We start from the raw sequence: 14,401 nt of genomic DNA, 5'->3' as shown, positions 1-14,401 counted from the left end.
AGGCGGGTCAGCTCCTGTGACTTGTGCTTTTTGGGTACAATCAAGCAACAGAACAGGAAGGGGGAAACTCTACTTTTACACCCTCAGATGTAGAGATTTATAACGAAATAAAACAAATGGATTCATCTTGTTTGAGGGATTCTGCCATGCTTTGACTGCAGCAGTGGGCTGAGGTGTAGGCTCAGTTCTGGGTGCCCCAGCTCCTGGCGTGACTGTGGGCATGTCCAGGCTCCTGCCACGAGAAAGGGGACAGTAATGCTGCTTGGTGTGCAAAGATGCAGTAAGTCAGGTGTCGGGGGGGCTTGGAGGCTCTGAGGGCAAACGGAGCAGTTGGTGAGGAAACTCCAAAGAAAATCTTCGGAGGCAAACAGGGAAGCGGTGGCAACTCTTCATTCGTGCCTAATTCTGCTTTCTTTGGCAAAACTTCCCCAGACTGGAGTGGGAGCAGAACTGGGACCTTTAATAGGCTTTTTAAGATTAGAAATATGCTCTGTTGAAATAGCTGGAACTTCCACCTCTGCTTTCTTGTGAGCCAAATCCTGGACAGAATTCCTCTTGCAAGTAATTCTTCCTTTGACTTAAGTGAGAGAAAGATGAGCAGCTTTCATTCTCTGCCTACTATCTGGTGAGACATTCAAGCTGCTTTCATTGCTATGGTGTCTGTTCCATTGTGCACAGACTTTCAATTAGTGAGGGTTCTGGTTTTGTTTTTTTGAGGGGGGAATTTTTGTTGTGTTTTTCCCCATAGAAAACTCTGTTATTGCATGGAACCGTTTCATGCTGTCTCCTTGTTTTATTCTTCTATGTAATGTGGCACAAGCAGCGTTCTGTTATAGTCCCAGGAAAGAAGGCAGTCTGTAAGGGAAGTGCTTAATTTAATAAATTGCAGATTTTTATTACATGGGATATTTGTTCCAACCGTTGGTTTTTGCACTGCCCAAAATTTCAGTTTCAATTAAGTTAATTGTATTCAATAAGCTGAATGAAATGATCTTAAGTAGCACGTGAGTCAGGCTTTCAGAATGTGTGCTTGTCGGGGGCGGCTGCTGCCTGCTCAGCTGAGGCACAGGAGCCCTGAGCCTGGGAGCGAGCGCACGGCTGTACAGCGTGCTCGAGCGCTGCGTCCTGCTCGCTTCCCGGCTTGTTTCAGTACAGAGCTTTGATGTGCACCTTATAAGTGGTGGCACCGCGTGGCTGCAGGTGGTGGGTTCTTCTCTGCCTGCTTTTCTCCATGCATCCACATTCAGCTCAACATCTTGTCTTCCCTAATAAAAAGAAATACTGTAATAAAAAAGAGACTTTATTAAACTAATGCAATAAAGGCATTTTCTTTGAGGATTTAAACACTTCATTTTTAATAATAAAAATCAAATTGTCATAGTTGGACCCTGTATAAGTTTTATTCAAATCAGCCTCTAAATGCTGCGTGCCTAAGCAGCTCTCTCCTGAGATGTATGTATTTTAGCATTAGTTAAATGAGTTTAAGAACGGGACTCATACTTTGGCTGTAGGCAGTGAATCTAAGGATCAGGAGATTTTTTTTTTTTTAATTTTTTTTTTAATGAGAGACTGATGCAATGCATTCAGCTGTACTGAGGGTGTTAGGTGGCACCTGATCTCCTGTTCACACTGGTGGAAAACTGCACAAAGTCCTTTGACTTCTGTAGCTCATGTAAACGGACAAGAGCATTGCATGCAGATGCTTTGCATGTTGAGACTGAAAGAGGTGGTCAAGGAAACGGGTGCAAATGCAGTTTTGCGTGATGGAAACTGTGACAGGATAGATCTGAAGGTGCTTGGTTTGGCTAACACCTTGAAATTTTCCACTGATTATCTAAACTAATTTTGCTGCACAAAATTGGACTGGACACATTGCCAGGATAAGCATTTCTAAGCAACTTCCAGCACTTCTGCTTTGTATCCTGGATGAAGTTAGGAAGAGATGGAAGGGAATGGAGGCAAAGCTATGTCTGAAAATGAGCTAGATTCCTAAGAAGCAAGTGCTTCCTGTAGACTTGGTTGAGTCCTGCATACTTAGAGGCAAAGATTTCTCTCTTAAAAAATGATCAATGCATCTTATTCAGCCTAGAAAACAATACTGGAGGTCGAAGCTGAAGCCTCTAGTTAAAGCCAAGACGCAAAGAGATATCATGGTAAAAGTTTGCCCTGGCACAAGAAAAACATGGCAGATAGAACTGCTTCATTTCCTGGAAGGGTGATGAGAAGTTGGTGCTTCTGCAGAGCTCCACAGACTGACCTTCAACCTCAGCTTTCAGCTGCAAGCAGGAGGCAACTTTAAATACAGTCATTCCTGCCTGGCCAAACCAAGCTTCTTGTTGCGTACTGATGTGAGATTTCTGTGTAGGTCACTAGGAAGGACTAGCTAACCAGAGGCTCCCAGGTGTGCTGCCTTCGCATGCTGGAAACGGACCTTTCATACCGAATGAGGATGCTGAGAGGGGACAGGCTTATTGCACCGGTCATGAAGATTCAGATTCTGACTTGAATAAGCACCTATGTTTTCTGATCCTCATCAATCGCATCTATACCTAAAGGGAAGCAGAATAGCTTTTCTTTTGAGATGGCTGGTTACGTGTGCTGTTTGTGCTTTGAGTACTACAGAAGCAAAATTTTTCAGCATTTTCACTGTTGCTCTTGGCAGTAGCTGAAGTATGGATAGGCACAGATCAACTGAAAGTATGAAGAAAGTGTTTATGCTTTTTTAGTCCTTCATGTGTACATAATCTTCTACAGAACATACAAACTGAGGCTTAGTGCATTAGTTGGGTTTATTCAGGTTTTTGCTCTGGCCAGTGTTTCAGTTGATCCAAGTCTTGTTCTGAACCTTTTTAAAGTTGTGCCTGCTCTCATGGCCACATTGCTGAGGTGTGGGTGAAGCAGAGTGTGGCTCCCAGCTGAGGCTCTGAACTTGATGTGCGTGAGGTCCTGGCCAGTGCTGTGAGTCCCCAGCTGCCTGATGGCCCTCACCCTCCTCTGTCCTGAGGACATCGGTGTCTGGGCTGTGTTCCAGCATGACCTCCTTAACCTGATCCAGACTACTTTTGAAAAGCCTTGGTTGCAAAACTGTCCTTCCTTAGGTCACTGGTAGTGCAGTCTGCTGTCCCACTGAGACCTCATTTATGCCTTTACAAGCCTGAATCAAAGCTCTTTGGGAAGAAGGCAGAAAGACTTCGCTTGCCTTCCATGGGCTTTGGTCGAGCCTTTGTGTTGGTCTCAAAGGCTGGTTAGTTGGTCCTTCGGGTTGAGGAATTGGCCTGAATAACATTCACTCTCATTGTAGTGCATTTTCTTTCAGAAGTTGCTTGAAAAAGTTTCTTTGTGAGGTTTGATGCGTTTGTCCTGGAAATCCTGTATCTGGGGAAAAAAATAAATGAGTTCACAAATGGATTTCATTGGATGAGTGCAGGGCAAACCCCCAAGATAGTGACTTTGCTGAATTGTTTTTGAAAGATTAGATTTCACTTCTTTGAAAAAAAGAAAAAAAAAAAGTCAAAATTGCTCCTACCTTAAATAGCTCCAAAGACTTTTTTATTTTGACTGGATATGCGCTCCTTTCTCCACTTCTGGCTATTTTTTTTTTTTTTTTTAAGTCAATTAGGGATCCAGTGTGAAATTTAAAACACAGCATCAGTTCCAAGCACAAACCAAAATGTGCCTGTGCAGAGTCTTTCTCTTGGGATGCTTGGATAGCACAGCTCAGCGGAGTCTGTGCAACTGTTCAACTTTTCATCCACTGCCTCTTCAGTAACTGGCTTAAAAATGATGCCCAGGAGTGGAAAAGCAAAGATTTTAATAAGCTACCTAACTTGAAATTCATCCTAAAAGCTGTGTTTGGTAAAGGAGACCTGTTTGGTCGCTTAAAATCAGTACTAGACTTTCTAGTCCCTGAGTTTCTTAGGTTTGCAGAGTTGATTGCTTTGCAAACTGCCAGTATTATTTATTTATTTATTTTAACATGAGATGTAAGTAAGTCGGAATGAGCTAATTTAGCCCATGGAATTTTATAACAAAAGTATGAGTGCTGTGGGTTTCCCCCCCTCAGCCCCTCCAGCAGAAATACAATTTACAGAAATGAAAACATTCTCTGGCTGGCTTTAGGGTTTTCTCAAAAATAGAAACAGTGGGGTTGTCTGGCTGGGCCAGTTTCCTCACCACACACCTGGTGTATATCACTTTAAAAAATAAATTATGCCTCATTAAATTACAATTAAATGAAATCACGATCATTTGTTTTTCTGGAAGGAAGATGTTTTGCATATTGAAAGCCTAATTTGTTGCAGGTGACAAAAAGGCTGAACGGATTATTTAATATCACTTTATTTTTATATTGTTGCTCTCTGGTTAGTTTGTGTATACTTCAGTAGCTCAGAATTATATTATTGTAAACATTATTGCTCTCAAGACACTTAAATTTATTGTTCTACTCTACCGCTCAGCTATCTAACCGCTGTTGTTTACCAGCACTGTTTATCTTTAGTTGCAGGAGGACAGGAGATTTTTCCCTCTAAGTTGGTTTTCTTGTTATCTGTCCTGCTGTCGACATGGCTCTGGAGCTGTCAAAGTGGCTTTGCCTACTATAATTGAGCCGCAGGCACTTGTTGCAGCCAGATTTCCTACCTGCAGGCTTGGAATGAGCACTGGGGCAGGGCCCAGTGACAACTGATGTGGTGTTCTAGGGTCTGGTGACTGAGATGTGTGCAATATTGCTATGTCTCTGCAAAGGACGAGATCTTCATAGAAACATGAGGCACAAACTAAAGTCAGAACCGTCGACTCTCTCCCACGATGTGCCATTTCTGATTGGAGCCCACGAGCCCAGAGCTGGTGTCTCAGGCAGTAAGATACCTTATCAGTGCCATGACTGAGCCACGTGTACCTGTGCCCCTGATTTACATACGGAGTCGATGACTGCGAAAAGTAATTGCTGGCATGCTTTCACATATGCTCTCCATTTTTGAAATTGAACCATAAATTTAGCCAGGCTAAGATGGGAGGAGAAAAAGCGGTCTTAGAGTCAGCTCCAGAAGCTTTCAGGTGCCTTTTTTTCCGCAACCCCATTAATTTTTGGAAGCTGACCCAAAGGGGAAACAAAAAAAAGTTACATATCCTTTAAGACCTAGAAAATTAAAAATTTGGAGAATCTGTGGAATTGATATTTGTTTACTGCCTTCGGAGAATTTTCCACTGACTTTAGGGGGAAATTATAATAGGGACATGCTGTATTGATCTTGGAACGCCTCAAGTCACAGGCTCAGCTTTCTGAAGCGTCCTGTTTCTGTTAATGTGCAGCGCGTGAGTCTGGCAAACTTTGGAATTCTTTTTACAGAAGATCCCTACTTTCCCTGAGGGGTGGTAAACTCTGAGAAGGAATCTGGGTGCCAGCTCGTGGCTTTGTCAGGGCTGCAGAGTGACAGAAGCAATGCCAGGGCCTGATGGTGCCCGTGCAGGCCTGCCCCACCTGCCCGCCTCCCTGCAGCCTCCTGCTCCCATTCCTGGTCTGAGGGTCTCGCCATGCCTTCAGGCCCAGACTGGGCCATCTGGGGTCTGCAGGGACTCTTGTCTTTGTCATGTAGATTACGAGCTGAAAAGGTGAGCTGTGTCCAGCCTACCTACAGGTTACCTTTGGAGCTTGTTTCAAGCACTTCAGGCATCCATACTGCTGAAGCACAGCTCGTGCGTATGTCTTTTAATGTGGATGTTCAGTAGCAGGTGACAGATAAAAGTAGATACAGACACTTGTTTGCCTGTCTGTTTTGTCAGGAATTCTGTTCAGTAAGATCACTAAATAGCAACAGTGTTAGCATTTGCACGTTACTCAACTGCATGACCGGGGTTTTAGCAAATCTTCGGGGTATGGAAGAAAATAGGCTGAACGTTACAGGGTTTTGACTGGGTGGCTGTTTTCCAGTAACGTTTTCCTTACAAGAAAGAAGTGCTGGTGAGGCAGCTTGCTTCAGTCACAACTGTGCAGTAGTGGTGCAAAACATTCATGTCAGCAGCTGTGGCTGAATCGCAGTGGGGCCCTGTGTCCCCTTTGTGGCTGAAGGCCGCAGCTCCCATGGTGGCCTAGGGCTTGTGGCACCGCTTCATTGTGCAGCAGCGTATGTGAGCACTTGGCTCAGGAGGGGACTTTATCGCTTCTGGGAGTGAAATGGCTTCTTGTGAAGTGGGGATGTGGTGGGTGCCTCTGGAGCGTGGGTGGAACGTGCTTTGCTCTAGTGGTTAGTGTAGGCCCCCCCAGGCCTGTATATTGTGCCCTGACTTCCACATAAGCTGTGCTTGCAGTTATGCATTACTTTAATCTCATCATTAGACTTAAGCTTCATTTAATGCTATTTTCCTCTCTCTCTCCCTTTTTTTTTTCTTTTTTTTTCTTTTTTTTTAAATTTTCTGCTGGTTACCTCCTGGCAGAATGGTTTTTGTTAAAATTAGGTGAATATAGCGTTAATTTGTTGTTGCAGCAAGAAGCCCATGGTGTTTTAAAATAAGGCATAAAAGAATGGGTTAAATCCCTAGAGCTGTATTCTAAGGCTTTATTATTTACTGCATTTTCTCCTCTCAGAAACAAGGGTCCAAACCAAGATGAACGGACTATAACATCAAACCCAACCAAATGTTTTTCTTTATAAACCTCCTGCACTGTTTAAATGTCAAAACTAAATATACCAAACTTGGCAGATTTGTCAAAGATGAACAGGCCTGCCAAGCATTCCCAGCATCAAGACAGAGAGAGAGGGAGAGGGAGACATCTAACAGCTCCTAAAATATTTGCTGCACGCACCTGGTGGTAACTGCAGTTTCTTCTACCCAGTGCACCTGCCTTCATATCCAGGATTTCTATGCTCACATGCTTATTTATATGCTTATTGCAGTGCCAGAATAGGACAGTTGCAAAATAAACTCCAGTCCTCACGAGACGAGCACTTTCCTACAAAATAGACCCTGTGGAAGAGGCTATGAGATTCTGATGTAGGCTCTCAGTTTTTCTAAACAAATTTAAAATACCACCATGTGACTGGACTTATAAATTTTTTTAACCAGGGCTTGTTGTCTGAGATCCTGCGTAAAGAAGAAGACCCCAGGACAGCTTCCCAGTCCCTCCTGGTAAACTTAAGGGCGATGCAGAATTTCCTCAACTTGCCAGACTCAGAACGGGATCGAATCTATCAGGATGAGAGAGAGAGAAGCATGAATCCTAATGTGAGCATGGTGTCTTCAGCAGCCAGCAGCCCAAGCTCCTCTAGAACTCCCCAGGTAAGATGTGATCCTTTGTTTGTTATGTGGTCCTGTGCTAATGTTAGTCCAGGGAAGGAGGTTTTCTCTGCCCTTCCCTTGTATGTTGCTTCCTTTACTCAAGTGAGTTGTGGGAATCCTTTTATAAGTACTTGGAGAGGCTGTTAAGAGGTGTTTATTGAATTGAAACAAGACTTAGTGATGATTCTAGCTTTGATCAATGCCATAAATGCAAAAAGGAGTATTTGATTTTAGTACCTGAATGGTTGCTTGCGGGCTTTCCAGATAGAGTATTTTAGACTATGTTACAGAAAGATTATGTACATAACTTTTTGTCTTAGTGCTCTGTGATGTTCTACAGAACACAGGAAATTTCTGAGCTTGTGGAGAGATTCATATATGTTGCAGTCAAAAACATGCAGTGATTAGGAGCCAACAGTGAGTTAGAAATCAGTGCACTCTGCCTACGAAATGACAATCCTTTAGTTAGTTTACGCTAGTAATTATTTGAAGTACAGAAAGTACAGATGGCACAGTGCTAGGGCAGGAGAAGATGATGCTTTGAAGCTCTAAACCAGTAAACTTAACGAATCAGGTTTATTAACATTCTGTTCCTATCCACTTGTCTACATAAGTTGTTCCTTTGCGCTAAGAATGAACATGCAGGTACTACCCTGTCATAGTGTATCACCCTTCAGCCAGGCTTCTTGCTGTTCCAGACATATACTCCAAAAGGGAAAAGGTGATTGCACAGAGACAACAATTAAATGTCTTGTCATGACATTTGTGTAACTTGAGTTTGAAATTTCTAATTGTGCAGATGTGACAGCTCGGGTCTAGCACTTCTCTTCATCTGTCATAAACAGGCCTTTGTAACCCTCCTGTTTGGGTACTTCCACAGTCATGCAGTCTGCAGAGTCTCTGAGTGCTCGCTCAGGCTGTGCATGTCTTAACCATGCTTATAGTATTACTGAGCAATTCTCATCCTGAATACTGGATCTGCAGCTGCTAAAAATGAGTCTTGGAGCAGGGGGTTAAAGGCACGTAGATCGTCCTTAACGTGTGCTGATTTTGTAGAAACTGTTGAGCTCAGTTCACGTGTTTGGGTGGGCTCTACTGCTACACATGATGTAAAGAACTGCTTTCACTGAAAGCAAGCACATCTTGCCAAGCGGAATTGAATGCTGAATTTTTGTCATACGCAAAATTCATTGTCGCATAACTCATAACTGTTTTTAGTTATCTTTCTGTGAAAGCAAAATTCTGATGAGAACTGTTTTAACATCTAAATAGTGTAAACTCTTTCTGCATTTATATTTTCATGAAAGAATTAGCTTACTACTGCTAATATTTAGTGCAATAGATTTCATAACTTGAATAGAATAATAATAATTAAAAAACAAAAAACAAAAAACAGAAAGAAATGGGTGAGTTAGATGCAGTCCGGTGAAAATAAAAATCAGCTCTCTGTCAGATCTGTCACTCTGTCTCTTTCCTCTGTCAAAATAAGAAATCTTCCCCGTGTTCTAGTGACAGCTTTAAGTAAGGAAAATTTTGCTCTTCTTTTTAAGAGTGAAGCACTGTTAGAAAACCATACTCTAGAAATATGTAGCAGCTTGCCCGTCCCTTATTTTCTTGAAGAATTTGGTAGAATATTGTGAGATTTTTTAATCACCAAAAGCAGTGCAGAAACCTTTCTGTACCCAGTGCTTGTCTTGTGCCCACTGGATAAAATTTCCCCAGTCCTCTGAGGGCCAGCACCAGTCAGCACAGGTGCTGTTTTGACAACTTGGACACCTCTGCAAATTAGGCTGCTTCCCAGCTCCTGGGCAGGCAGCTCGGCTACTGTGCTTCCCCATATGCCTGGTATTAGTCCCGATGAGACAAGTTCCTGTTCATATACCAGGCAGCCATTCTGAAACATTGCCTCCCCAGGCAAATATGTTGTATACCCCAGATAATGGTGCTTTGGGGGATAGCAGTGCTAACCAGTGAGGAGGAACTATACTGGCTTTTCAAGAATTATGTTACAGTGCTGAAGAAGTTGATTTAATGTTATTTTGAAACATGGTTTCCATAGATACCGATCTCTTGAGGCAGTACTTCGGGAAATGATTTTTTTTAGCGTGCTGGATAGAGCATGGTTAAGCGATGGGACAGCCATGGAGGTGGGCTCATGAGCACAAGGAGTCACCTAGCTTGACTCTGTCGCTCTGGAACCCAAAGCCCCTCAGAGTATTCCCCGAGCACAGACAGATGCGATCTAGCACCGGTGTGGAGGTGAGAGCAGCAGATCCATCTAGCAAGAGGATGCAAGTGCTTGGGGGAAGGGGTTCTGAGCTTTTAAAGGTTATTGCATATGTGTTGCCAACTCTCTTCTCTCTGTCGAAGACCAGCAGTAACTGCTGGGATTTCAGCATTCTAGCATTGTGATTACAAACCCTTTTTCTTTTTTGTTTTCTTTCTCTTTTTTTCACCATTTGCACTGAGACATTTCAATAATGGCAAACTTCTTGCTAATATGAAGATCAATTTTGAATCCAGGCCTCTGGCTTTAAACACTTGCTTCTGATATTTCTGTTTGGCACCTGTCCTACCTATTCTGATTCTTAAATAAAAAAGAGCCCGGCTTTCAGGGTGCAGTGGGCAGGCTGGCTCCTGAGTTCTGGCTGTGGAGCTGGCAGTGCAGGAGATCTGTGCAGGACAAGATGTGTTTTGAAACTTTCCTTTATATGCTAATCTTGTTCTCAGAACCTCAGGCCTCACCTTCCAGGCCTTGGTGACTTCAGCTGCTGTGCTAATCAAAGGCTCCATTGCCTGGGAAGACTTTCTTTATACCCTTCGCAGCGCTGCAGTGTCTTCAGTTAAGCTCCACTAAATGAATCCTGACAGATTTGGACAATCGTCTTCCTTTCCCATGATCTCTTCATTGCTTTCCTGTGTTCCTCACAAGTGTCCTGTCTCTTGTCTATCCCTGAGGATTGAATTTTGGAGCTCGTTGTCCCTGTCAGTCCATCCATGGGGCTGTACCCACTCATGGTCAGGGCCTGTGGATGAGTTTGGCCTTGGCCTCCAGTGGTGCCAGAGCACCAGAGGCCCCGGTCTGCTACGATTGTGCTCCTACTGCCCTAGTCTTAATGCAGAGATGCAGAAATCTCCAGCCCTTTCTCTATGGGTCCTGTTCTGAGAGTGCTGTTGTGTTGGAACAGCCAGGAAACAAGCCAAGGAGGCACAAAGCTGTAGGAAGCCCTTGCTGAGCATGGTGCACACGTTCAGTTGGCTGCTGTGCCATGCAGCACTGTGCGGGTTGTGCACAGTGGTCTCCTGATCCTCAGACTGGCTTCAGAAAGAGAGGAGATACAGGTTGATGAAGGCTTTATCTGCAAGCAGTAGGAAGAGTGATTAGATTGTTGTCTTGATTGAATTTTGTCTCCGTTATTAATGTGGGCCTTGGAATAGAAAAGATGTTAGGCACAAGAAGATTTGGAGGAAAGCATAACGAAGTTCAGAAGGCTTGGTTTTGCCTAGTTAACCTTCTCATTAACAAAGAGGCATTTGGCCATGTCTACCTAGTTAAAAATTGATATTAGATGTAGCAGCCTTCAAATCTGGTACAATGGCAGGAGCCAGCTGAAAAGGCTTATGATTGGACCAGATGACTGAATATCACCAGGGTTTACGGGAGGTTTGAATCTATATGAAAATGTGAGCTTTCTGACTTAGCTTAGTTTGTTTCTTAAGACTTTCACATCTCAAGAGAAAATGGGGGTTTTATGTGAGTAACCTATGTATTTCCTTAGAAAGTTGTAAGATTTCAAGTATCAGCCCTGGCAGGTGAGATCTGAGCTCCAAGAGGCTGCTGGTGCTGTGAGCACTGCCTCCTGTCCCTCACCTGCCTCCACCGTCTGAGGGCAGCCAAGGCTGAGGAGCTTTAAAATAAAAATCTCACAGAAGCCTACAGCGTTGTACTGATAGCAGCCTTGCAAGGGTAGTCCAGCCTGGAGAAGGTACTGGCAGCTCTCTTATTGTCCTTCATTTGTCACAGAAGCTGATGGGAAATCATTCAATTAAAAGGAGTGCAGTGGAATACACAAAATCTCAATATGAGTTTAGGAGAATGAGGGCATCACATCAAAGGCATGCCAAAGCCCAGCTTTATGAAATGATTTTTTTTTTTCATTTCCACTGATTTCCTAGGTGAAATTAGGTGACTGTCTGGCCAGCATAATGATGATAAGGCTGGGAAACCTTACATACTCAAATGACATACGTATAGTTTTAATAAAGGATGAGAGAGACTTGAGGGAGTGCATTAAATTGAGTAATAATTTATTATTTAGAGACCTCTACCCATTTACTCATTTTTTCTGGGAGAATTGGCTCTTCCTCCAAGGTGTAGGCCACTTTTTGAAGAGGGGGGAAGAAGGTAGAGGCTGGTGTCAGTGCCGTGGCAGCTAGCTGGCAGAGCAAACTTCAGCGGCTGCCTGCAGCCGAGCGCCCAGCTACCTATCGTGTTGTTGAGCTGCTCAATAAACATGCTGGGAGAGGGAGAGGGGGGAGTTGACAGGGCCTTGTATGTCCTATAGGAATGCACTGCAATTATTTCCAATCACAATTAACCTGATTAGAATAATGGACAGGAAGTGTCCCTCTGTAGCTAATGCAGTTTGGCATCAGCTGACTGAAATCCTTTGATAATTTCTGCACAGATGGCTGGGCTGAAAGCAGCACTTTTTTAATTATTATTTTCATGGTCTCTTGGTAGGCCAAAACCTCGACACCAACAACAGACCTCCCCATTAAGGCGGACGGCGCCAACGTCAACATCACAGCTGCCATTTATGACGAGATCCAACAGGAGATGAAAAGGGCCAAGGTATCTCAAGCTCTGTTTGCCAAGGTGGCTGCCAATAAAAGTCAGGTGAGTGGTAGAGGGGATTTCGTTCTTTTTGGGGTTTTGTTTTTAAAGCCAACTTTGGGGTTGGAGCTAGACCTATATTCTACTCCCACCAATAAAAATACATCTGTTCATACAATAATAATAACCTTCATCTCTGGGGAACCTGTCGTGTTTCTGGCATTTGCCTGCTTAAGTGGTTTCCTTTTTCCTTTTAAAATAGACTGAAAAAAGGACCGGCTAGCAGCTGAGCTTTCCTCTCCATTTTGTACAAACACACATGTCTTTTCCCACTTGTAGCATAGAACTTACACATCTATTAGTACGACAAGGACCTTCCAAAATGATGATGCCCTTCTTGTTTTGCAGGTAAAAATACTGTTTTCTTAAGTAATTAATGGAAGGAAGATGATGGGGAAACTGCATGTTAGGAAGGTGTTTCCTTTTTTTTTTTTTTTCTCCTCACGTTGTATGTGCTGCATGCAGTATTGCCACGTGAACAATTCACATCAAATCCAAAGTGTGTTCTCCTGGATTAATTTTCACCGTAGATGTAAAAAATACATGTGGGCAAACCTAGGCTGGAGTGAAATTCTTGAAGAGAATCCATTAATTTAAAAATTTCATCCAACTGTTTAAAAAAATATAATGTATCAGTATGAATTTTGTGGAAAGGAGGACGGCATTTTTTGTAGGAAGGACCGCAAGCAGATGATGGTTCCATGGTTCCAATGGTCTCCATTGGAACCGACTGTTCACTCTGTGCGAGAAGAGCTGCTTCTGATCCTGAATGAAATTACTCAGTTGTGCTAGGAGAGGGCATCAGTATGCATTCAGGAATGCACCAATGCCTCTGTGTGGAAGGGTTAGAAATATCTAGGTGCATGTACTCTACTAAGTACATTTTTTCTCTCTGTGAAGGAAAGCAATATTGTAGTCATTAAAATAGATGTAAAATAAGAAGTTGAAAGGCATATAAACAAAGCGTCAAAGGCTATCAAAGCCCATGGGAGAGCCTTGTCCTTGTTACAGGTATTTGTGCCCACACATTTGGAGGTCTGATCCATTTTTTCCTTCCTTGTTTAATCGTTAATTTTCTTTGCCTTTTGCTTTATCTTGTCTAAGTACAGGGGTTACAGTCCACAAACCCTCAGCCCCCCAACAAAATCCCAGGCACAGTATGAAATACATGAAAGGAAAATACCATGGAACCCTCTTAAACTGTTAAATGCATAAAAATCTCATGTACCACATGGCAAAATATAATGAGAACTGGAGCTGTTAAACGAATAAAGCTGTTAAAAGCATAATGCCACTTGGCACAACTACTGTGCATTTAACGGTTTTCCACTGTGTAATAAATGACATATGTGGTAAACGTGCAGTAAATATAAAAACTGCACAATTGATTTTGCAAACGTGCCCCTTATTCTTTACTCCATGCAGATATCAAAGTTCCACCCAGAATCCGGACTGGACAGCTTTTAATAAGCAGCGTGTAGCACAAACTGAATGCCAGCTTCTCTGAAGTTGGGCTTGAAATTGCTTGTAAGCTTCCTGTCATTATACCCAGAGGCTTCTTGAAATAGAGAGGGACTGAACCACCCAACAGTAATTTGGGTGGCTCACTAGCTTCAGTGTGTGCCAGTTTCTCTGGCAGTGATGCACACTAGCACCAAAACAAAAATAAGCTTCATAGTCTTTCACGTGGAAAAAGAACAGGGCAGATTTTGGAAGCCAGATGCAAAAGGATAAGCACAGGATCCACACATGTTATCGTTTAAAGCAAAGTTACTGCCCATAAAGGTTTTGTTTCTTCAACAGAGGCAAATAAAGAAGCATTTCTCAGGCTGATGTTTCTTTTGTTTCACAGTCCTGCCAAAGCAATACTGGCTCCCTGGGATGACCCAGCATTTGCCATGCTGAGATGTCATAGCTCTCTGCTGGAGCATGAAAGTGGTTTGTGAGGGAACTGGAAGGCAGGAACAGAGAAGCTACAGCCACAAAGCCTAGTGGTACACGGGTCCCCAGCTCCAAAACTCACCTGTGTGGCCCAGCCCTCGGCCTGACTGGGTGTGCCTGTGCTTTGCTGCAGCTGTCCATGTGCCCCCAGGACAGTGTAGTGCTGGAAGTAAGGATATGGCTTTTTATGTAGGGGAGGTGCCGTGACATGGTGGAAAAGTCAGTGTCAGCTTACCTAAATACTAGCTGTGGGGCTTTCCCATTGCTTTGTACAGGTCTGCTGTGCCA

At 43.3% G+C, this 14,401-nt stretch overlaps 1 protein-coding gene across 4 annotated transcripts in view; it reads left to right on the top strand.

Annotated features, from left to right (window-relative positions):
* Positions 1–14,401, top strand: part of SATB2 (SATB homeobox 2) — a 130,338-nt gene that overhangs the window by 85,582 nt on the left and 30,355 nt on the right. For all 4 annotated transcript variants that reach the window (XM_042822090.1, XM_042822092.1, XM_042822091.1 and 1 more), the window contains 2 exons: positions 7,063–7,275; positions 12,020–12,175. In XM_042822090.1, coding sequence (XP_042678024.1) covers positions 7,063–7,275; positions 12,020–12,175 — 369 coding nt within the window. The remainder of the gene's footprint in view (positions 1–7,062; positions 7,276–12,019; positions 12,176–14,401) is intronic.

This window comes from Centrocercus urophasianus, unplaced genomic scaffold (assembly GCF_019232065.1).
Source record: "Centrocercus urophasianus isolate 14NV4802_14NV808 unplaced genomic scaffold, USGS_Curo_1.0 seq_20, whole genome shotgun sequence".
Classification (NCBI taxonomy): domain Eukaryota; kingdom Metazoa; phylum Chordata; class Aves; order Galliformes; family Phasianidae; genus Centrocercus; species Centrocercus urophasianus.
The sequence above is the reverse complement of the archived record's forward strand: the minus strand, read 5'-3'. Positions and strand labels throughout refer to the sequence as shown.